The sequence below is a fragment of the Pteropus alecto genome, unplaced genomic scaffold, assembly GCF_000325575.1.
Source record: "Pteropus alecto unplaced genomic scaffold, ASM32557v1 scaffold45, whole genome shotgun sequence".
NCBI classification, from domain to species: domain Eukaryota; kingdom Metazoa; phylum Chordata; class Mammalia; order Chiroptera; family Pteropodidae; genus Pteropus; species Pteropus alecto.
In genome coordinates, this window is record NW_006442491.1 from 8,174,152 (window position 1) to 8,199,032 (window position 24,881).

The window sequence follows — 24,881 nt, forward strand, 5'->3', positions numbered from 1 at the left end:
CATCATTATACCACATCCGACAGCATTCTACCTCTGTGCCTTTTCATCTGCCATGCCCTTACATCCATTGCCTATGAAATACCAATTCAGTTTCTTTCAAATCCCAGATAGGATTCTGTGTCTTTTCAGAAGCCTTTGACCACATGAACTCCTACTGAGTTTTTCACTCCCTTAAATACTGTTGCAGTTAAATAACTATACCATTTTTATGGCATTTACTAATATCAAATACAGTGTTTTGTGAGCCACACACACACACACACCCCCCACCCCGAGCCCAGACCCAAGAGCATGTTTTTTTAATGTAGATTTTATATAGAAACCTCACTTTACTCTGTGTGCTAATACAATAAATGAATATCTTTATGGTCTAAATTAGAAAATGCAAAATAAAATGATATAAGCATAATATAAGGGCTACTTATAATTAATCACACTGAAATTAATGTTTATTCCTAGCAAAAAAAAATTAGCTTAATCACATTTTCTAAATGAACATCTGATTTTATTGTGAATTATTAAAGACATATGAACAAAGTAGGAATAAAGAGCAATGTATCTTATCTAGTTTTTTAATTATTATTAAAATTATTGGGGTGACATTGCTCAACAAAATCCAATAAGTTTCAAGGATACAATTCAACAATATGTCATATATATTGCATTGTGTGTTCACCAACCATAGTTAGATTTCTTTCTGTCGCTACGTTTGACCTCTTTTACTCCTCCTTCCCTCCCCTCTCCTCTCTTTCTCTGGTAACTCATATGTAGATTTAAAGAAACTATCACTAGGAACACTGTATAAAATAGATTCCATGTAAAGAGAAAAGATTTTAAGGAAGTCTTTTTGTGAGGAAGGACACAAAATAACCACTGGTTCAACCACTTAAAAAAAAAACTTAGCGATTCTGATATAATCCAAATATGATTAGGAATTTCTTACTTTAAAATCAGGCAATTTTATTTCTCAAAATAAATTAAATCATAGAGTAAATATACCTTATTCAAATGTTGTGCTATGTAACCTCTTCCACAACCAACATCCAAAGCAAGGGGGAAATTTCTAAAAAACAGACACAGAAGTTACGTTTTGTTTGTAATAGTACTGTCCATAGAATAATTAAGTAAGATACTAATTTGAAAGTGAATGCAACTTTCAAAAAGTTATATTATCTGCCTTTTCTGCCTTGTTTGCAAGCTCTAACTCCCAGAGAACATACTGGACAGAGCAAGTTCACCTGGTCCAGCCACTCACAGGACCTCACAATCAATCGTCTTTTCATATGGTTGCTCCATGACATGAATGCAAAGAAGATTCCGTGGGGGTATTTTAATTTGATAATATATCCCGATAAAGAATGAAAAAAGTTAACGTAAATTAGCATGAAACTTTACTAATTATCTCTATTTCTCCAATTTGTTGAAGCAGCAGATGACTTAGAAATCATGTGAAATATCATGATGTATCAATGTTAAACTAAAATCAAAACAAAACAAAACACCAACTAAGTAACAGCTAACTTTTACTGCAATCTTACCAGGTTCAAAGCAGTATGCTAAGTGCTAGGAGTTAAATAAATCACCTAAAGGTCATTCAACTAAAAAGTAGCAATCAGAACTTGAATTCAGTCAGTTTGAATCCTGTACCAGAACTATTATCCTCTATGCTATGCTGTCTCCTCTAAATATATTGTGTCATACTAAATCGGTACACACATCTAATTGTAGGCTATAGGTTTATGAAAAACTTGTAAATAAAAAACTTAAAATTTTATCCACTGATAATATTTTTCCTATTGAAACCAAGAGTCCCTTTTCAATTTCTGTTAAGAGCCTATGTCGAAAATATAGAATACAGTGCACAGTTTGAGAACCACTGGTGAGAAAGAATGGTTTCTTTACCTAATGTCCTCTATCTTGATTGTGAACACAGGCACAGTGAAGTACACAGGCTTTGCAGTTAAGAAGACATGAGTTAGAATTCTGGGCCTGCAATTTACTGGCTCTGTACCAGACAAGTGATTTAATCTTGCTGGATTTTCAGTTTCCTCATCTATAAAATAGAAGTTATTACTTCCCTCTGGGTTGGTGTGAAAATTTTATGAAACAGTGCATGTATTTAGCACAGCACAAATGCTCAACAAAAGTTAGTTATAAATTATTATCACTAACTAAAACAGTATTAAGCCACAAATAGGACATTTAATAATCTGTGGGTTTAGTACTTTAAAAGCATCAAAAGATCAGTGCTGACAATTATAAACTACTCTTTCTAGTAACAGAATATTAGTGCTAGGACATTAAGATCGTTATTTTTAATCATTTAATTCCAAAGAATTAATATTAGTTTAAGACATGCTTTTAGTGATAATCACGTGTCTCTCCAGAGACTTGTTCAATACTATGATATAAAAACACTGTAAAATCCAAACTGATTTAGAAAATTTAATGTTTCTTTTATTAAATCACAAATGGCCTCAAATCCAGACAAATGAATACAGTTTAGAGAATTAACTATTTTTCAGATCATTAAAATAATGGAACTAATAAAACAGATGAAATGGGAGTGATTATTTGCAACAATAAAGCTTTTTTTTTAAATCTTACAAAATTAATTTATACTAAGGCTCTTTAGTAGCAAGGATATATCTAAAATATGAGAGTTTGTGATTTTACAAAATTCTCTTTTTTGTAGGCAAATGTACTAAATTAATCCCATATCGGTCTAATTTAATAGATGTCTTTTAAAAAAAGGAGCACAAAAAGTGATTTACTAACATCACAGAGCAATTCAACAACAAAGCCATTAACTATGGTTCCTGGTACGTAAACTCAAATCTGTAAAGCTTTCATTATGTCTAACATAGACCAAAGAATCTATCAAAGTTTTAATAATTACTTGAAGAAAGTATTCTTTTCTCAAATCTGCCTCTATATAATTGTCATAGAACATTTACTGCCATTAGGAATACTTAAGATAAAAGGCCAAAGTCTGATATAACCTGACTGGGAAACAAATCTAGGTAGATAGACTCTCCTTCACTCAGATGGTAAAAGATTCTGTTGTTTATTTTCAAGTGGGTTTAGTAAACCTTAAAAACTGACATGTAGTCAATTCTTTATCTCCATTTTTGGAACAATCTTTCCATTACTGACTTTTGGCCAAATCAAGTAGATCAGTCATTCAGACTTGGAGAGAAACTAGGTGTTGTGTGTTTCCATTCATTCTTTTTCTAGGCAACAATGAAGAAAATACACTAGCTCTCCCAGACATAAAAAAGAAGAGACTTAGAAAGTGATTAAAATCACTAATCCTGGTAATGAATTCCTCCAGGTTCTGCTATTCCAACTATCAGGCTCTCAGCATTTAATCTCTCATGTCTCAAGTCAAAAGTCGATTGTATTTTATTATTACTTGTCAATACATACCTGGGTATGTCATATACACGATCTGCGATCCGACTTCCAACCTAAAGGATTTCAAGAGGCAACGATGTACACAAGGTAAAAGAAGTAGGTTTAACAGAGAAGTAACACACTTTTTCCAGGATTCAACAATCCATACATTACTTATGTTTCAACATGTTTATAAAGACTTCCTTTTATTCTCTTTTCAATTTGACCACAGCAACTTTCTTTTCAGATCTGAATAGGAACATAAGATATTAAAATTTCCCAGGAAAAAAAAATTGGAGCAAATTACTTCAGAAGTCAATTTAAGGAAATTAAGACTAAACGTATTCGCTCATTCTCTTCTCAGAGCTCAATAATTGTTTGCTGCACTGGCTTGAAAGAGCTCGTTTTACTTGACTTCAATTTTGTTCCATCGCTGAAGAAACATTTACACAGGCCTGGGTTAGGTGTTGCCTGTCTAGAACCTGTCCTCAGTTCCTAGTCCACCAGGGCAGAGAGGAAGCGGTCTCTCAAACCAGCAAAGAGAAACCAAGATCTTAATGTATCTTAATTTGACCTTCCTAAACGTAAACCAGATCACTCCACTGCTTATAACCATTCAATAGCTTCACATTCTTTTACAGCAGTGCTGGCCAATAGAAAAACAATGAGAGCCACATGTGAAATTTAAAATTTTCTAGTAGCCACTTTAAATAAAGTAAAAAGAGAAGAAATTAATTTTTACGTATTATTTAACCCAATATATCAAAAGTATTTCAAAGTGTAATCAATATAAAAAGTTAATAGAGAAATATTTCACACTCTTATTTCATACTAAGTCATTGAAATCCAAGTGTACATTACACTTAACAGCACATCTCAATTGGACTATCCACTTTGCCTTGGACATACCTCGTAATTCAAGCACTTCCAGAGGAGTTCACTTTGCACATCATTTCTAATATGACTACCTTGTATTAATTATAAAAAGAACTCTCATATATGTTATGTCATTTATTCTAGTCCTGAACATTGGCAAGACCTCAAATTGTAACCCAGGAGCTTTTCTTGAAGAAGAATGGCCAGCAATGCAAAACTCTAAGTACATGCCATCATGAACCCAGAGAACAAAGAGTCAATCACCTGCTCAGGCCAGGGCTTGCCCTAAGTAGCTCAATAATTGTTTGCTGCATTGGCTTGAAAGAGCTCGTTTTACTTGACTTCAATTTTGTTCCATCGCTGAAGAAACATTTACACAGGCCTGGTTAGGTGTTGCCTGTCTAGAACCTGTCCTCAGTTCCTAGTCCACCAGGGCAGAGAGGAAGCGGTCTCTCAAACCAGCAAAGAGAAACCAAGATCTTAATGTATCTTAATTTGACCTTCCTAAACGTAAACCAGATCACTCCACTGCTTATAACCATTCAATAGCTTCACATTCTTTTACAGCAGTGCTGGCCAATAGAAAAACAATGAGAGCCACATGTGAAATTTAAAATTTTCTAGTAGCCACTTTAAATAAAGTAAAAAGAGAAGAAATTAATTTTTACGTATTATTTAACCCAATATATCAAAAGTATTTCAAAGTGTAATCAATATAAAAAGTTAATAGAGAAATATTTCACACTCTTATTTCATACTAAGTCATTGAAATCCAAGTGTACATTACACTTAACAGCACATCTCAATTGGACTATCCACTTTGCCTTGGACATACCTCGTAATTCAAGCAATATTTGCTGAGTGACTGAACGAAGGAACGAACGAACGAATAGCACCTTACAAATATCCGACCCCAGCCCTCCCGTGATTACAGTAGCGGCCCAGACAGGCAAGGCGCTGCTCAAGGTCACACAGCAAGGTAGGGTCGTTCCGGGCCTGGCCGGAGGCCCAGACCCAAAACCAAGACTCCGCGCTGCCCTACCCCGCCGCCCCAGACGAACTCACTTCGTCCTTCAGGTAGTCAAACTTCATAGGCTCAGGCTGCCGCGCCGCCCAGTTCTTCTGTTTCCTCTTCAAATCCCGGTCGAAGATATTTAGGGCTCTGGGCGAGGCGCTGCCCGAGGGAGAGCTGCCAGAGGCGGCCTTTCTGAGGCCGAGGTTCTTCGCGGGGACCCTCGCCACCGGAGGTCGCCGCCCCAGGAGGGAGAACCTGGTCAGCCGCAGCATCTCCCTGGATGACGCCACTTGCAGGCGCCTCTGTCGTGCGCATGCGCCGCCGCGGCTTCTTTAGACTAGAGCTCTTTGTAGGAGAAAAGAGGAAGTAGTTTGACCCAGTTCGCGTGCCGTTACGGCGGAGCGTCACGCGGAGGATTGTGGGTGTGGGTCTCACATGAGGTTCCGAGAGGGCTCCAACGAGGTGAGTGGAATTGGGTTCAACAGGGACTATGAAGCGAGCAGAAACAGTTCATGACAGCGTCTCCGGATTTGTGAAAGATGCGCCCTTCCTCTTTAGGGCCCAGAGTTCCTTGGTTCTGCTCAGGGTCTTGTCGAGGGACCTCAGTCCAATAGCTGCGCCAAAATAGCGTCGGGAAGGAGACCCTCGTTTTGGGCCACCCCAGTGTTCCCCGTGTTAGAGAGTAGATATAAGGGGAGGGTGGACCACGGAGCTGAGGGCTGGCGTTGGGGGTGAGGCCAGGTTGCCTTCTCCTCCTTGTGTATCAAGCGTTTGTCGAGTGCTTTTGTTCTAAACATTTATATACATTACCTCTGATAGTTGGATGAGACGGTATTTACGTCGTAACGGTGTTCGGTTAGTTAAAGGCTTTAATACATCTAAAGCTCTTTGGACATACCTGGCACATAGAAAGAGCTCGACATTGTTAATACTGTTTTTAAGCATGTAAGTTTTCTTGGTATATAAAAAGTTGTTTCTAATTTTAAAGAAAAAATACAGCTTTTTCATCAAGCCATGCTTTTGAAACAAAGTAACTCTACCCTGTTTGATTGGTTACTTTTTGCTTTTAGATTTCAGTGACTTTTGGCTTTGCAAAAATCAAATCTAGAGATACTAAATCATTAGTGGCTATTTCCAAGAAACAATACTGATTGTACACACACACAATATGTTTTGGAGGAGAATCAGTCATTTTGGGCCTTTATCACGTCTAAGATTAAAATATTGAAAGAAGTGATGTTTATTAACTAGAATGAGACCTTACCTGGTTCTTGAAGGATGGTCCCATCTAGAAGGAATTTTGTGGACTAAACCTGATGAGTTTGGTTTGTTTAGTTATGAGACTAGCCTTGTAGAACTAAAGGCTGTTTGAAGTAGCATGAGGTAAGTATTAACAGAATGGTATCAGAATGTGAAGAAAAAAATAAGACCAATTGAGGCTTTGAAATCTTTTAATTAACATTAGCTTTTAGCTTGTAACACATACAAGTATACAAATAGAAATATAGAAATTCTGAGTACAATTGGCTAGTAAGCATTTGCCCTTGAATTGTGCTTGCTTTGCCTTAAATTTATTTTTTCAAATGCTCTCTGTAATAGAGAACAAACCGGTGATTGCTAGATGGGAGGTGGTTTAGAGGGTGGGGAAAAAAGTTAAAGGGATTAAGAAGTGTCACAGGGATGTAAAGCACAGCATAGGGAATATTACAATATTACGATAATATTGTAGTATAAGTACATAGTGCCAGGTGGGTACTAGACTCATCTAGGGGAATCACTTTGTAAATTATATAAATGCTAACCACTGCGCTGTGCACATGAAACTAATATAATAATAAATGTCAACTTTAATAGAAAAAGTTATGGAGATGTATGGTAGAAGGAATATAGTCAATATTATAATAACTGTATGGTTTCAGATGGGTACTAGATTTATCAGGGTGATCATAAGTTATATAAAAGTCTAATCACTATGTTGTACAACTGAAACTAATATTGTATGTCAACTGTAATTGAAAAATTAAAAATACAGAAAAAAAATGTTCTGTAATCAAAAGAGAATATTCTGATAGTTTTTGGTTTTCTCCATGTGACTCAGAATAAGTTTCTAAATGAAATTAGACTTGACTTTGTTTGCATTTAACTTAGACTATATTGTGAATTAATATTCCCCCCAAATTCTCATTTCATTATTCCTAACAATTATTGTAACATTTGTTTTATTTTTTAGTATTTGGTTTCTTCAAGCATTTGTCCAGTCAGACGTTTAAAAATGGCATCCAAACAAGAAATAATGAGTGACCAGCGATTTAGGCGGATTACAAAGGACCCAAGATTTTGGGAAATGCCAGAAAAGGATCGAAAAGTCAAAATTGACAAGAGATTTCGAGCAATGTTTCATGACAAAAAGTTCAAGTTGAATTATGCTGTGGATAAAAGAGGACGCCCTGTCAACCACAGCACTACAGAGGACTTGAAACGTTTTTATGACCTTTCAGATTCTGATTCAGATCTCTCCGATGATGATAACAAAGCATTGAACCAAAAGAAAATGAAGAAGAAAAAAAAACAAACTAAAAACGAAATGGAATCAAAAAATCTAGTTGAAGAGAAAAAAAAAGAAAGCAAGAAAATTAGCCAAAAGGATTCTGGAAAGAAAAACAATTTAGATAACTCTGACACAATTCAGAAAATGAAAAACTCATGCAAATCTAAGAAGGTAGATTCAAAAATAAGTCCCAAGAAAGATAGTGAAAAATTTATAGCAGAAAGTACAAAAATGGAAAAAAACATTGTTCAACATAATACAGACTCATGTCCCAAAGGAAGACCAAGGACAGTGGACTTGGGCGCTTCTGAAATTATGAAATCTCCCAAGAGCAAGTATTCTGAGACAAAAAGACAAATGCAATCAGGTCCGTTGGAAAAAATTAAGGATTCTTTGTAGTGCGTTGTTTATTTTTATTCTGATCTTGTAAAAAAAGTAAGCATATATAATAAGTATTTTCATAGTCTAATGGGAATTGTCAGGTGCTTATTTGAAGGTATAAAGATACGAAAAAAAAATACCATATAGTCACTATTAATTTTTGATTTGGTTCTGTAATGGCTAGAAGAGATATAAACATTTAAGTCGTGAGGCTAAACAAATTTGGTGGCTGCTGGTAAGAGCTATATTCTCTAATCACATAGTGTTATACTTATCAAGTGATAAGAAGAGGTATGTCTGAAGAAAATAGTATAGTTGAGTGCTCATTCCTTCATTTTATTGACAGAACGTGAATAAGACATGGTTCCCCTCTCAGAGCTACTGCTAGCCTATATAATGCCTGTACAAATAAAAAAAATATGTCCTGGACATACAACTCAGTTCGGTGAGGTATAGCACCTTTGAGTGAAGCAACAGGTTCTTTTCCACTAAACAGACATAGCCCCCTGCATAGTACATAATATGGTGAATGGAATTTGGCCTTGATTTCAGCTTTTCTTGCCCCTTTGCAGATCCCCTATTGCAAATAGCAGCTTGCTAAACTAAGCAGTTGCCTTTGTTAAAAGAAGCACTACCTAATAGAAATACATAATTTTGAGTTTCCAAGTAGACACACTAAAAAGTAAAAAGAAACAGGTGAAATTAATATTGTTTTATTTAACCTAATATATCCAAAAAAAATTTCAATGTGTAATCAATTTTAAAAATGTAATGGGATATTTTACATTCTATTTTATACTAATCTCAAATTGGATAAGTCACATTTCAGGTGCTCATTGTCTGCTGGCTACCATATCAGACAGTGCAGATCTAAAGTGGAAGAAATTAGAACCATAATATAAAATAGAATAATTTTAAGTGCCATAGAAGATGTTTAGCAGAGGTCTATAGAATTTGGAGGAATAGGTCACTCAAGATAGAGTAATCAGAGAAAAATTCATATGTGATGTGCTATTTTGGTAGGGATTTGGAAAGATTAAATTTGGAGACAAAAATTTGTAGAGTATTCTACATGGAAAGGACTTTGTGAGCAAAGATATATGGTTGGGTATGTTCAGAAGAGATCAGTATTCCCATTTGATTAGTAATAAGATCTCTGAAGGAGTGAGCAGATAATATAACTAGAAATGGCTGTTTGGAATGAAATAAGAAACATCTGATTTTAGTTCATATTTACATATTTATTAAGCTTATTAAAATTTTGCGTCACCGCTGGCAGCAGTAAATGGTGAGTGTAGGTGTTGCTGGTTGATATTATAACTGAAAATTGGTGATATTCAGATTAGTTAGACAAAGGCTGGTTATAATTACAGGACCCAAGAAAGGTAGGCATCAGGAAAAGGCAGAAATCTTGACAGGCTGAGATCACATTGGGAAGGTAGGACAGAATTCTAAATAGCAAGGATTAGGGGGGTCAGGTATATGGGATCCCATTCCATTTGTAGTGAAACCAGGCAGCAAAGTAAGATATAAGGAAAAGGGATAGGAGAAGTCTGGTTACTGATTGGACAATTAAGACCAAAATGAGAACAATAATAAGGTTGGTTTGATGCTGAATTTGTGATGTAAGTTAGTCTAGCATACTTTAAATTTCACTAGATTTAGGGCACTAGATCAATATAATGTATCCAAATCTTGGATTGATTTTACAGAATCATTTTATATATCTTTAATATTCTAAATAACCTTGAGAAATTAGGATTTATCAATCAGGAAACAGGGTTAAAGTGATTTATGTGAGGATACACAGGGCTGGGCCTGCAACTCAAGTCTTTGAATCTTTCTACCGCACATGTCATGTACTGTAGTTCCACAGTCTAGAAAAGGCATTATCTATAAATAGGAATTAAGTGACTGTCTATAACCATCTTTTGTTCGTTAGTCATCAGTTATCATTCCAGCAGCTGCTGTGTGCCGGAGATTTTTTTAGGTGCTATTAAGTGAAAGTGATGTGAGGAGTTGAAGTTTGGTATTATGTGTCATTTTAAGTTGCCGATGCCCAGTACTTGCCCTCTAAGAATTTATTTTAAGTAAATAATTTGACATGCGTGCAAAAAATTTGCATTGTAGCATTGTATTTAAATTGTTTTAAAAAGTAACATAAATCATTAGGAGATTGGATGTGGTATATCCAAACATGACTGTGATATATGCAGTTTAAAAAATAGGTTACAAAATAGCATAAATGGTATGACCAGCTACTTAAAAATAAATTAGTGGTTATGTCATAGAAAACAAACTTAGGGAGTTATGTAGGAAAATAACTAACTACCCACTTATCTGAGGGAAAAATTCATCCTTTCTTTATATTTTCTTAATTTTTTTGCAACAAGCATTCATTACTTTTATAATTAGGCAGAAAATGATGTTTTTTGGTTTTTGGTTTTTTTCAAGTAGCTGGATAAGTAGTAGTGTTTACAGTTACTGCTAGAGCAGTACCATTTAGGAATAAGAGGTAATCCCACATTATCAAGCATAAAGCTTTGTACATGTTGGGCTCTGAGCAAAGATTGAATAAACACTCTGAATATATTTGATTTTGCAAAAAATATTAAAATACTAGATGTCTTTAAATTTCTTATGTATCACACTCAAAGTATGATATGTGTACCACTGTCATGTGAAAAGGTGTGAGATGTTACTCAGCTTTTTTTTTATGTTAATGGTTATGTATTTATTTCATCATCTTAAGAAAAAACATAACCACTACATCTCATCTGTGATTTCAAGGATATTACTTAGAACAAAGCTAATTTTTAAAATTTAATTTAAAAATATTTAATTTAATGAAAAATATCAGTGATATGTAAAAACCATAAAAGTAATATGATGACTAATGCTTCAGAAATATTGCATTGGTAGATGGAGCTGGGTCCCTAAGGTATTATCTCTGAGCATGTTGCTTAAAAGTGAATTCTGTTGCTTACCTTAGTATGGTGATGTTTTTCTGATCTCACAAATAGAACTTACGATAATGCCCTTTTTCAGCTTTTTCACAGCTACTAGTTAGTTACTTTTTATTACTCCTCACACTCTTGTGGTACTAAAATAAAAGCCCATTCCTACTTTTCCTCCTGAAAAAAATCCTTTCCATTTAGTTTCAGGTCAAATGGCATCTTTGTGAAGCCTTCCTTATAAATATCTCCCCGCAGGCAGATTTAGATGTTTCTTTCTCTCTGTGATGCTTTAGAACATAGATTCATAAATCAGTAAACAATTTATTTTAGTTTATGAACCCATCAAGAGCATGGAATCACATTAGAAATCATCTCCCTTTTCCCTTTCCCTAACCCAATGCTTTGTACGTAGTAGATAATAAATACTTGGTCAATGAATGACTATTATAAGATTATAGGACCAAGAGAAAAACTAAGTTCCAATTTCATTCCTAGTCTTCAACTAAGTTCCAATTTAAAGATGCAAAAAAATATATAAGATATCTATACACAGACACGCCCATAGATAGGGTATGATTGTTTTAGAAATAGAAAATGAGCCCTTCCAGAGTTGTGAGGGCTTAAAATATCCAATTTAAGTGAAAACAGTCTTCCACTCATGTATTGCTAACTGTAAGTTACAAAGTTCAAGATTTAGCAGAAAAGTCATTCTTTCACTGCCTTCGTGGATAATGTTATTCACATCACAACTTGTTATCACTACACATGTTTGAGTCAAAAATTTTATCTCCAGCCCAGACTTCTCTGAACTATAGACTCCACAGCCAGTGCCCTTGCTATGTCTTCTTGGATGACTCAGAGGCACTTCAAATTCAACATATTCAAAACTGAACTCATGATCTACTTATACCAAACAGTTTCTCTTCCAACATTGCTTGTTTATCTGTACAGCTAGCTCCACTAACCAAGAAGATAAGACTCATTTTTGGCACTTCTAAAACTCCTTTGCCCTGTACCGTGCACCTGTCACCAATTACTATTGGTTTTACCGTCTAACTGATTGTGAAAGTCAGAGGGAGCTCTGTTCATTTCTCTACATTTTTATAACCACCAACTTAGTGATACCTTCATTTCTTGCCAAGAGTACATACTACCCTTCTAATTCTCTATTTACATCCACTCTTCACTCACTCCAGTTTTCGGTAACATAGTCAAGGTAGTCTCCTCAACATGCAAATCTAATGTCTTTCCTTCTGAAAATAACAGTGGCTTTTCATTACTTTACAACAAAGTCCAAATCTTCTACATGGTTTTTGGATAGTTTAACCCTTTAGTTTAATTTCTTACTTTTCTTATGGCTGTCTGCAATCCAGACATGCCTTCCAGCTTTTTTCTATTAGTGGAGCTTTCCCTATGCTTTTGGTGTTTAAACATTTCCGTAATCTATTTGTCTAACCTTGACTACTTAAATCCTCTTTATCCTTCAAGTAGCAACTCAGGACTCGCTTAAGGACCCCTATTATATGTTCTCATAGCATCATATAACAGTCCTTCTTGGCACTTTTCCTAGTATAATTGTGTGTGTGTGTGTGTGTGTGTGTGTGTATTTAAAGTGTATTGATTTGGTTTTATTTGATCAGTGTCTGTCTATCTGTCCTCTTCACTTGACTGGAGGTTCATTGAGGGCATTGATTGCTTCTCTTTTACCAGTGATTATATATTGAGCACCTAATGAGTACTCCATAAATATTGAATGAATGTATGAATCTACTTATATGACCTGGGTATATATTAAGATTTCTATTAACTTGGTTAGACATGAATTTTGCTGAATTTATATTTAATCTGTTTCATAGAAATTATATTTTTACTGGATTTGAGGTCAAAATAACTTGAATTCAATAAAATTCAGTGTTTATATTTTCTTAATTTCTCTCTCTAACTTTTTTGCAGTGGTTCCACTTAGAATAGCAAGAGACAATGATGATTATGAAAACTCAATGGGTGGTAAAATCCTTGATAAAAATGCTCTGGAGGAAAATTTAGAAAGTGCCAGTGAGATAGGAGGTGATGAAGAATCTGAAGATGGAATTACAGGCGTTAGATCTTCAGCTGATGATAATGACGATGATGATAATAATGATGAAGAAAATGAGGAGGAGGAGGATGAAAGTGATGATAGTGAGATTGATGATGAAAGTGACAGTGGCCCTGATCTTGCAAGAGGCAAAGGAAATATAGAAACTAGTTCGGAAGATGAAGAAGATATGGCAGATGTACTTCCAGAGGAATCTGGTTTTGAGCATGCTTGGAGAGAACTAGATAAAGATGCTCCTCGGGGTGATGAGGTAATCTTTTGAATAAGATTGTTTGTGAAGAACATAGTACAAGTAGCTTTTATGGATGGTGGGACTGATGTCATTAAGTGGGAGAAGCTTTACTGGTAAATGATACTCTTGATGATTCTGATTAAAACTTCTTGGTATGGAATATGTCTATAGTAATTAGATATCTGTCCAAGCAGATAAAGGAAGAAGTTCTACATAAATAAACATCACATGAAATTTGTAGAAAATAACTTGATTACAAATTCTATTGCACCTGTTAGAAATGCTACAGGGTTCCATACTCAACTTCCCCATTCCTGCATGACTGGCAAAATAGCTTAACAAAATCAGCTCGTCATCACGTTCTGATTCAGGAACCAAAAACCAAGCTAGAGAAAGTGCTTATCTGTTGACAGATAACTTGTATGACTAATCTGAAGTTGTCTTTTACATATTGAAACTCCTTAGGTAAATATTTTATAGATTATTTCAGATTTTGGGAGAAGGAAGACATTATATTTTAGCATCTTTATTATGCATGCATCAGGAATGACATACATTATATAATATAATTTTTCTTATTTCTCAGATTACACATCGATTAGCAGTTTGCAACATGGACTGGGATAGATTAAAGGCAAAAGATTTGCTGGCTCTGTTCAATTCATTTAAACCTAAAGGAGGAGTTATATTTTCTGTAAAGGTGAGAATTGATTTCATTTTGAAGTAAGTATTTCTAAGTGTTTAAAGTTGATTTTCTTTTATTTTCTTTTACTGTTTAATGCATAACTTTGTCGAAGGCATACATTTTTTCCCCCCAGCTTTATTGAAATATAATAGACAGTTGCTTGTATTTACATTGTACAATTCAATTAGTTTTTTTTTTTTTCCCAGTTATAGCTGGCCTACAATAATATATTAGTTTCAGTTGTACAGCATAGTGGTTAGAGATCTGTATAACTTACAAGGTGATCACCCCACTAAATTTATTACCCCTCTTCTCCATTGCATATTTATTACGTTATTAATTATTTTCTTTATGTTACACTTTTATATCTCCATGTCTTTTTTGTAACTATCCATTTGTACTTCTTAATCCCTTTGCCTTTTTTTGCTGTTTCCCTCCTTCACTCATCTAGTAGCCCTCAAAATATTCTCTTTACGAGTTTATTTCCACTTTTGTTGTTGTTGTTTTTTATTTTTTTCTTTAAATTCCACATGTACGTTATATCATGCGATATTTTACTCTATCCAACGCATTTCATGCAGTGCAATATACCCTCTGGGTCCATCAAGGCAATATCTTTTTCCATCCCCTTCCTTTTAGTCTGTGTTTTTTAATCTGAAGTGAGTCTCTTGTAGGCAGCATGTGTAAGGGCCTTGTTTTCTTATTCATTCAGCCACTCTATCTTTTGGTTGGAGCACTTAATTCTTTTCCATTTGAAGTACTTGTGGATAGGAATGTCATTATTACTATTCTTCATTCATGCTTTTCTTAAAGAAGTCCCTTCAACATTTCCTATAATACTGGCTTGGCGTTGATGAATTCCTTTAGCTTATTTTTGTCTGGAAAGCTCTTTATCTGTCCTTGGACTCTAAATTAGCTTTGCTGGATAAAGTGTTCTTGGTTATAGATCCCGGGTTTTCATCACGTTGAATATTTTGTGCCAAACCTTTCTGTCCTGCATAGTTTCTTTTGAGAAATCAGCTGCCAGTCTTATTAGTCCCTTGTAGATAACTAACTGCTTTTGTCTTGCTGCTTTTAAGCTTCTCTCTTTGTATTTAACCTTTGACATTTTAACTATAACGTGTCTTGGTGTGAGCCTCTTTGGGTTCATCTTTTTTGGGACTCTCTGAGCTTTGTGGGATTGTATGTCTATTTCCTTCACCAGATTAGGGAAGTTTTCCATTGTTATTTCATCAAATAGCTCTTCTTATTTTCCTTGAGGTACTCCCATGACACAGATATTTTTTCATTTAATTGTGTCCCATAGGCTCCTTAAATTATTATTATAGTCTTGGCTTTTATCTTGCTGGTCTGATTAAGTATCCTTGGCTTCCCCATCCTTTATATAGGTGGTTCGATCCTCTTCTTTATCTACTCTGTTGATTCCCTCTAATATACTCATCATCTCAGATAATGTGTCCTTCGTTTCAGACTGGTTCCCTGTTATAATTTCCATTTCAAGTTTTATGTTTTTTATCTCTTTGTTAAAGTTCTCACTGAATTCATCTACACTTTCCCTGAGTTTATTGGTCATCTTTGTAACCAGTGTTTTGAACTCTGCATCTGTTACATTGCTTGACGCCATTATTCCTGGATCTCTGTTCTGTTCTCTCATATGGTTTCTGCTCCTTTGTCTTCCCATTTTGACTGTCTTTCTGTGTATGTTTATATGTACTAATCAAAGCTCCTAAGTCTCCTGGTCTTATTAGCATTATTTTGTGTAGTAGATGTCCAATGGCATGGTCCTGAGAGGGGTTCAGCTGCAGGCCAAGTTTAGCCCCAGTTTGTTCCCCTCTGGGGCCACTTGTTTAGATAGCAAGCAGTCCACAGATGCTGAGCTTATAGTTGCCTCAAGAGACCACACCAGAAATTGGGGCCCGCTGCTACCAGTGTGTCTTGGCACTGCTCAGCAAGGAGCATAGGACTCGCCGAGGACACAATTGGATGTGGCTTGGACAGGGCTGCAAGTTGCAGAGTTTCAGGGAATCTTCTGGGCAAAGCGACTTCTGTTATCTAGTTTGATGATGTCTCAGCTCTGGCGGTGCTGTTTCCGCACACTGGGAAGGGACAAGGCTCAACGGGAACAATGAATACCTCCAGCACTTCTGCCTAGGAGAGAGCCTCACCCCCGGCCCTCACTGACAACTCAGTGTTCCCCTGTAAGTCTCTGGTGCCTTCTGTGAATCCCACCTGGCGCTGGTGATCAGAACTAGCAGTTCCATCATCATGAAAGTCCGCTCGCGGATATGGACCCCTTAAGCAAGCAGCGTCTGCAGCTGCCAGTTACAGCTGCCATAACCTCTGTCCCACTCAGCTGCTCAGGACTGGGCAGCCTCGTGTCTTCACCCCCTCCTACTTTCTACCCTAGTTGTAGTACTTCTGTTTATCTAGATCTCAGGCAACTTTGCTTGCTGTTTTTGCTCTGTGTTTCTGTCACAACTTTGATTTGGTTACAAAAGAGATGAACAAAGCCTCTATCATCTATGCCATTTTTTCCACTTCTGATTCTCATTTTTTTTAAGCCATAGTTTTCTTTTCAAGGGAAATAATTTATCTGGAAATTGTTTAATACAGTTAAGAATGAAACTGATATAACAGGCTTCAAAGGTAGAATGGAAGAGGTAAAATTATTATTACTAATGGGTTATATGATTATGTATAATTTAAAAACCCACATAAATCAATTGAGAAGGTATTATCATACAAACTCAGTAAAGGGCCAGGGTATGAGATAAATATTTAAGGCCTTTTGAGCCACGCTTCTCTTGCTCAGGCCTGCTTCTACAACTGAAAGTGTACTTTCCCTTCTAATAAAACTTTTCTTTTATACTGTCAAAAAAAGAGGGGGGATAAATATTTAAGAAATAAATTGCATTCTTCATTACCAGCTTAACCAATTAAGAAAAAAAAATCTTATTTTATTAGCATTAGAAACATAAAGTCCTTGGAAATTACCTTAAACACATATGACCTATATGAAGAAAACTGTAACACTTGATAAATCTGAAAAACTTAAATAACTTTTGAGATACCATATTTCTAAAGAACCAGCATAGTGATTAAAAATCAGTCTTTCCAATATGACATACCTGCTTTCAAATCTTGATTATAATACGTGCTGTGTGATCTTGGGCATTTTGTTAACCTCTCAAATATGTTGTCTGACAAGTGGATATAACAATACTATCTAGTGTAGTTGTAAAGGTTAAATGAAAAGGATCTCATACTGAGTAGTACAGTGCCTGAAACAACTCTAAATTGTTATGTTTAATATTTAAAGATGTCAGTTCTCCAGTTTTAGTATAGTTTCAAAATCTCAGTTCAAGTGAAAGTTAAGAAAAAATATACCAGTAATCATCTAAAAGAATAAACAACAAGGATGATGAATAAATTTTGAAAATCATATCAGTATAAAAAGATTTATCCTACCAGTTTTAATATCTAAACATTTTCTAATGCTACGAGAATTAACAAGTTTGGGTAAAAATAGTGGGGCAAATTGATGGTATGGAATAGATAGAAAAGTTTGTATGATGATTTGATCATGATATTGGGACAAAGAGGCAAGTTTTTGTATAGAGAACTTAGTTCAGATCCTCACCTCATAAGAATCCAAAATGAACAACAGATGAAGTAAAGAAAAAAAATTTAAAGACCACAGAAACAGAATAAAATAGAATTGTATTTTTGTTAAATCTTGTGTTTAGGAGATTGGTAGTAGGAATTTCTAGACTTATGAAAAAGAAAAGAAAACAAAGAATCAACAGATCTGTTTACATATATTTACATATATATTTAAAAATTCTACATGAAGACCTATTATATACAACTCAAAGTATTAAGAAAAACTCAAATCTCCTGGTTGATAAATGGCATATTTCACACGATTCAAAAAAATATGGATTAGTTAAATGTATATGCCCAGTAGTGTCAGAACAGTGCACATTAATACAATTATATTTCTCGACTCTCAGAAGTAGCCAGTATAGGATGAAAATACTAAATTCTGGTAAGGATGAATCCTTTTTCTTATATCAGGACCATATCTATGTGATGAGATTGTTATCAGTCCCATTCTATTAAAAGGAATGTCTTTAAAAGAAAGCATTACATAAATGGTATGACTTAGTTGAATATTTACAAAATTGTTTTTCTTCATTATGTTTTATATATTTTTTTAATCATTTTTCGTTTATTCATGTAAACTAGTTAATCCAGTCATTTTTAGTGTGCATGTTTACATTGAGTTCCTTGAGCTTAAAATCTTGTTTCGTTTTTCTTAATTTTTCCCTTGGATTCTCGAACTATCTTTTCCCAGTTGATGTATGGAGAACATATTCTATTTTTGTTCGTAAGCACCACATTTTTTACTCTCCAGCCAAAATGACTTGTTAAGGAGATTCCTCAGGGTGCTTTAGTTTCCTACAGCGGTTGTGGTCATTTTGCTGTTTTCATTGAGTCCATTTGTAACTCTTCAGAGTTCCTGATCTTAACAGGTCTGGATTTTGTAAGAAAAGAAGAGTATAAATTACATTGATCTTACTTTTTTGTGTTTAGATATATCCTTCGGAGTTTGGCAAGGAGAGGTTAAAGGAAGAGCAAGTTCAAGGACCAGTAGAGTTATTAAGTATTCCTGAAGATGCCCCTGAAAAGGACTGGTATGAAATCGCTATAGATAATAAAACTAAATCTCATAAATTCATGTTACTAATTCAGAAATCTAGCCACTTTTGCAAAGCAGATTAAAGTCTGTCAGAAGTGGCACACTATTACAGCAATACTTTGTGTGTACATTTCTATTTCTACACTCATGAGAATAATTGTAGCAGTTTTGAAAAACGTTTCATGATTAAACTGATTTAGAGTTCTCAGTTTCATTGCTCTGAATTAATAAGTTTTGCTTTTTTCTTGATATGTCGCTTTCCATATAAGTGGCATTAAAACTCTATTTGTCTTGAAATTATATAATTTTTCTAATTTGAAAATTAAATGGAAAAATTAAAAGAATGATTAAAAGTTCTTTGTCATGGTAATGTAGTATATAAAAAAATTAAGGTAGTCGTTAAACCACTAGATGGAGCCATATGTGCACTTAATAAAAATGGTGATTAAATATATTGATGGCAGAAGAGAGCAGATGCATACCCTCAAAGAATGTTGTAGTTAAGTGTAAATTAAACTTACAACCATTTAGACTTGACAACACATCATTTTTTATAATTAGAGCTAATGCTTTTCTAGCATATCTTATAATACAGTGGTTAATTGTCCATCAGTTTTACTCGAGAAGGTGTATATTGTACTGAAACAAACAAAATAACTGTTCTAAGAATTAAAATCAGTGGTAAGCACATGTAATTCTTATACTCTCCTTTTCCAGATACCAAATTCCAATTAAATTACCTAGTCTGTACCTTGTCAAAAATAATAAATTGAACTTTAGTATTTAATGTTCATAAAGGCAAAGTCATAAAGAATGGATTGGTATGAAAGTTGTAATATATTTTTCTTGAAACAATTACATTTGTTTCTTTAAAAGGATATTGGTATTTATGTTCCTGTATAAATAAGCTTAATGAGTTTTTTCCTTTTAGGACCTCTAGAGAAAAATTGAGAGATTATCAATTCAAACGATTAAAGTACTATTATGCAGTAGTAGACTGTGATTCTCCAGAAACAGCCGCTAAGCTTTATGAGGATTGTGACGGCCTGGAATTTGAAAGCAGTTGTTCATTCATAGATCTAAGGTAATCCAGTATGTGTCTTACCAATTTAATCTTGTAACACAGCATAATTGTAAGAAGTAAAAATATTAGAATGGGTAGTGCTGTCTGTTGTTTAAAAGAGGATTTTTTGTTTTTTGATGAACTCTGTCTTATGGAATATCACCCTTAAGAAGGAAAACTTGAATGAGAAAATGCTGAAATGAGTCACCCTACATTTATGTCCTTTCAAATCTGTTGGCTATGTTTTTAGGATGATGGATTATACATAGTGATATTTCTTTGCAACTGTCTTTTAGAACTAAGAACCAGATAAATTAACTTTTAAAAAAGCATTAAAGTGGTGGCAAAGGAATTTGCTAATAAACTGGTACCTCTAGATCTGTGCTGTCCAATATAGTAGCCACAGTCACATCAGACTATTTAAATTTAATTAAAAATTTAAAATTCATTTGCTTAGTCACACTAAACATATTTTAAGTACTCAATGGCCACGTTCAACAGAGCAGACACAGACCATTGCTGTTGTCTTAGAAAGTTCTATTGAACAGCGCTGCTCTAAATGCTGCTAAGTGAATGGATTATGTTGTTGGCAATGTCTTCACATTTGAGCATTATTTTCACCACATGCTCAGGCTTCACTGACCCAGAGCTGAAAAACTGTAGGTAATTGTGAATGTCAGTTCTAAGGAAACAGGAAGCTGAACTACTGTACCATTTTATCATTAGCCTAGTCCTTTTGAACCTAGTAAACCATTCTGCTGTGATCATTTTCAGTAGAAATCACTTCTTTGCATCCAGGTTTATTAGAGGCTTTGTTCTTAAAGTGGAATATTTTAGGGAAAATAGGCATCAGTACATAGTCACTATGGCTTTCATATTTCAAAAGCATTCCGACTGGTAGGAAAACACAAATAAAAATTTTTGAATTGATAATTTTAGGTAAGATTTTAGCATGCTGAAGTATATAGCAAGAAGGGCATCTCATGAGGCAAACTATTTCCTTCTATTTTGTGTTAACAATTTCAATAGGAGGCTTTTGTTTTGAATGTTTAAATAGTAGTTAACAAACATTTGTTAGACTGTCAAACTCTTCGGGTATCATGAATTTATGTTAACATGCTCTTTTTAGGATTGTTCTTTTTTTATGTTTTCTTTTGGGGGCATTTTCATGCAGTGTTAGGATAAGTCCTGACAATGCCTAGAAAATCAGATCAGTGACCTTGGAAAAAATTTACATTCTCTGTTTTATTTCATCATATATAACATCAGAAAAGAAAATTGGGTTTTCGGCTGCCATCTAGTTAACTAGGGAAACCTTTTTTCATTTGTCCCAAAGTATAAGAGCATTCATATTAATAAGTTAAAAATATTAATCTCAGATATGTGTTTTTCTTCTGCTAAGTGTGTGCAAAAGTATAGCTAGAGGAGGATATTAATGTAGATGTAATGAATTTTAATTATCTATTCCTCCCTTGCCCTCAGATCATTTTTGATGGACTATACAGCATATGCTTTTTGTTGTGTAGATAAAATCTATATGAATTTAAAAACCTAAATATAGTAGCCATGGACTACTTAACTCTGCTCCCCCACCCCCAGTTCCTTAGCCTAATGCCCAGGAATTGTGTAACAATTACAGTGGCTAATTTACATTTAACAACTGTTTATTTGTGAAAAAAATTATAAGATGATATTGTTAGGATTTTTTAGTGTTGAAGAATCAACCTTAAGCTCCTTATTTTCAGTGTATGATACTTTATATTCAGAACACTTACCCTTTAATAATTATTTGATCTTCAGAATATCATGTAGCAAGCCAATGAGTACACTATCTGGAGTCTAGGTCTTCTTGAAACATGAGGGACCCATGTGTGTTTGCACCTGACTCATATTAGCTGACTCCTAATGCAGAGTTTCTACCTACACAGAGTTCACTTAAATTTAGTGGAATTACAGATTTATAGCTTATGAATTTCACAAATTTTGTGCCAAGGTTATTTCTAACATTGTTTGCCTCATCTACATGTGTGTTCTATAGAAACCTTTATATGGTATGTATGTATAAACTATAACTAATTAGAAGAGAATCTAAACTCTGGTTGTTTATTACTGTAGCATATGTTTAAATAAATTTATTTTCTGTTTGTTTCTTAGGTTTATACCAGATGATACTACTTTTGATGATGAGCCCAAGGACATAGCCTTAGAAGTGGATTTAACAGCATATAAACCAAAATATTTCACATCTGCTGCAATGGGAACATCAACGGTATTTCTTAACTTTTAAAAATGTGTAACTGGGCTCTATTGTTTTAAGAAAAGGCTTTGCGTACTATTTACTTACAGCATCTTTAGGAATGGAAAGTATTCAAAATTTTAATGCACAATAGTAATGAGACACAAATATATTTGCATTTTTATCTACCACATCTGTTTGAAACTATTTTCAGATTTTTGTTATGCCTAAAGCCTGAGTCAGTCACCTGAGAATGTTTTTTTCTCTTGTTTTTCTCATGTACTTTTATTGAATAGAGTCTTTAATAAGTAATATGTCAGTTATTAATATCTTAGGGAGTAGTAGGAAGGAGGTAACAGATTACCTCAAATCACAGTTAAAACAATACTAGTAGAAATTTAAAATAGTAAAACATTTTTTTCTGCAGATATTGTCTAAAATTATAAAAACAATTGAAGTAGGATAATTCAGGACTACTAGATGTTACATTAATGCTTAATAACAAATAGCCAAAAGATTTCTGTTGAATTAGTTTGCTACTTAGCTACCTACCTTCTCTCTTTTCTTCCTCCCTCCTCCCCTCGTGCCATTAGCCTGTCCACGGTTAGACTCTGCAGCATCCATACAGGGTTCCCATTGCCTTTCCTATGACAGATAACCATGATCTTCTGAGGATGAACTGGTGGCCAAAAGAGGGGTTTCTGTATCTGTCATAGTGGTGAGCACTGTGTGGCCTTGGTTAGTTACCAAGTATAGTAAAACCCCACCATTACGTGATAATTGAAGTCTAAAAGATTTAGTCACATAAAATGTAGAGTCATGTCATTTTCAAAACTGAAAAATGACCAGGGCAAATCTGTCCAGCCAGCCAGTCTGGAGTTACTAGTGTCTGGCTGTATCATCCTCATCTGTCACAGTTCCAGCAGTGTTTTTGTGGTCCTCAGCTCAGGTTTAATTATCAGAATAGGGGTATTCTGAATCTTGTGACTAGCTAGAAGTTCTAAGACAATGGCAGCTATTTTAAGGATCTGATTTCTTAGTTAACTAATTAATTAGTGCTTATTTTGCTGTCCTGATCTGAGGAGATTAGCTCGAAGCAAAAAAAAAAAAAGAAAGAAAGAAACAAAAAGAAAAAAAAACACGATGTGGGACCCACCCTTTGATGAAGATAAAACCTTTAATAGGACCCCCTGAGAATGGGGACTGCTTAGAAGACAGGAGCCAGTCGCTAGACCCATCATGTTATAGATGAATTCCTGTATGATGGGATTTACTATACTTACAATGAATAGATGCCTTTCTCATCAGTGGCTCTTAATCTTTTTTGAAAAATGAACCCCACTGAGATTGTGTTGAAAGCTTCATCAACAGATTCCACATAATTAGCCCTGAAATACCTAGAACTCCAGATGAAAAACACATTTTCACTGATTCATAATCTAACTTTTTCACTAGTGCATTTTTAAAATTTCTTTTCACCACAGTCCACAAACTGATGAATTTTACTCCCAATAATGGAGTGCCTTGCATATAGCAGAGAATTAGGAGGGGAAGATACAGATTAATAGAAATGGTTCCCTTTCCACAAATAGAATACTTTTTATTAAGCATGTCATTTAGCATGTCAACTTTTTTAGCTGACATTAAACATCTAAGTGACAAATATTCTTTAACAAGTTTGGATGGCTGATATTTCCATTTTTATTTGTTATTTTTTCTTTTTTATTGGTGAAAGGTGGAGATCACTTGGGATGAAACTGATCATGAAAGAATTACAACACTTAACAGGAAATTCAAAAAGGAAGAGCTTTTGGACATGGATTTTCAAGCCTACTTAGCTTCCTCTAGTGAAGATGAGGAAATAGAAGAGGAGTTACAAGGTACTTGTTAAGCTTCTGGTGTTCTACATTTGTAAGCTTTTAGATATCTAATCTAGACTTGTTCGTGGAAATATGTCTTTAGCAGTAGTTTAAAAGGGGTACCAAACTATTCCTCTGAGTTGCTGCTTAGTGCAGGGTTACTAGTCGAAATCCTCCCCTCTATGGTCTTTAACTTTTGTCCTCTTGGTGCTGCCGGGCTGCCAAACTGTAGTTTAATCTTATAGCTGTTTCTTTTATGGATCAATAAATGCTCTCAGGGCAAAAGAGGTCTTGAACACTGGGATTATCTCTCTGGTATTCCCTTCTCCTTGATAGTGATTTGGTAATTCTTCACTAATTTGTCAGTTCTTTGAAGTTTGCTTTTCTTTTTTAAACCCCTTTGAAGCTTTACAAATTTTTTAAAATATTCAATCCAATCAGGGAACTCAGTGAAATGGTTGGTCTGAAGTACCTAGCTTGCCATTAATAAAAGCAGAAATTGTGAGATTATCTATATCTTTATTTAAATTTTTTTTGATGATTAACATAATCAGTGGTATATTTTAAAATGGTATGTGCTATTTGTTTAAGTAGCTCATTTTTTAAAAATAGATTCAAAATCCCTCTTTTTCTATATACTGGATCTGCCTCTGCTTGGAAATTTGGTTGTTTGATTGTAATTTCTTATCAGTTTTGGATGATACTGTCTCTATGATGTCATCACATCTTCAATCTTACCTATTAGAATTCCCAATCATGTGAAATTAAGCGTAAGAGGTTTAGTGCTGACAGCAAATGAAGAATCATAAATACTAGACGTAGGTATAAATATT

At 34.6% G+C, this 24,881-nt stretch overlaps 2 protein-coding genes across 9 annotated transcripts in view; one reads left to right on the top strand and one right to left on the bottom strand.

Annotated features, from left to right (window-relative positions):
- The window catches only part of NDUFAF5 (NADH:ubiquinone oxidoreductase complex assembly factor 5), a 29,916-nt gene extending 24,271 nt beyond the window's left edge, over positions 1–5,645 (bottom strand). For 2 of the 8 annotated variants that reach the window (XR_001517817.2, XR_003043088.1), the window contains exons 1-3: positions 5,338–5,639; positions 3,430–3,470; positions 1,000–1,063 (exon numbers count right to left, since the gene is read on the bottom strand). Coding sequence is in view for 5 of the 8 variants with exons in the window: in XM_015597251.2 (XP_015452737.1) it covers positions 1,000–1,063; positions 3,430–3,470; positions 5,338–5,559 (327 nt within the window). In the remaining 3 variants the exon portion in view is untranslated. Of the gene's footprint in view, positions 1–999; positions 1,064–3,429; positions 3,471–5,337 lie in introns of all 8 variants that reach the window. The other 6 variants (XM_015597251.2, XM_006921579.3, XM_025039678.1 and 3 more) reach the window with 6 other exon arrangements.
- The window catches only part of ESF1 (ESF1 nucleolar pre-rRNA processing protein homolog), a 59,855-nt gene continuing 40,603 nt past the window's right edge, over positions 5,630–24,881 (top strand). The window contains exons 1-8 of the mRNA XM_006921581.3: positions 5,630–5,749; positions 7,518–8,202; positions 13,127–13,521; positions 14,090–14,203; positions 18,785–18,885; positions 19,822–19,974; positions 22,108–22,222; positions 23,925–24,069. Coding sequence (XP_006921643.1) covers positions 5,723–5,749; positions 7,518–8,202; positions 13,127–13,521; positions 14,090–14,203; positions 18,785–18,885; positions 19,822–19,974; positions 22,108–22,222; positions 23,925–24,069 — 1,735 coding nt within the window. The 5' untranslated portion in view covers positions 5,630–5,722. The remainder of the gene's footprint in view (positions 5,750–7,517; positions 8,203–13,126; positions 13,522–14,089; positions 14,204–18,784; positions 18,886–19,821; positions 19,975–22,107; positions 22,223–23,924; positions 24,070–24,881) is intronic.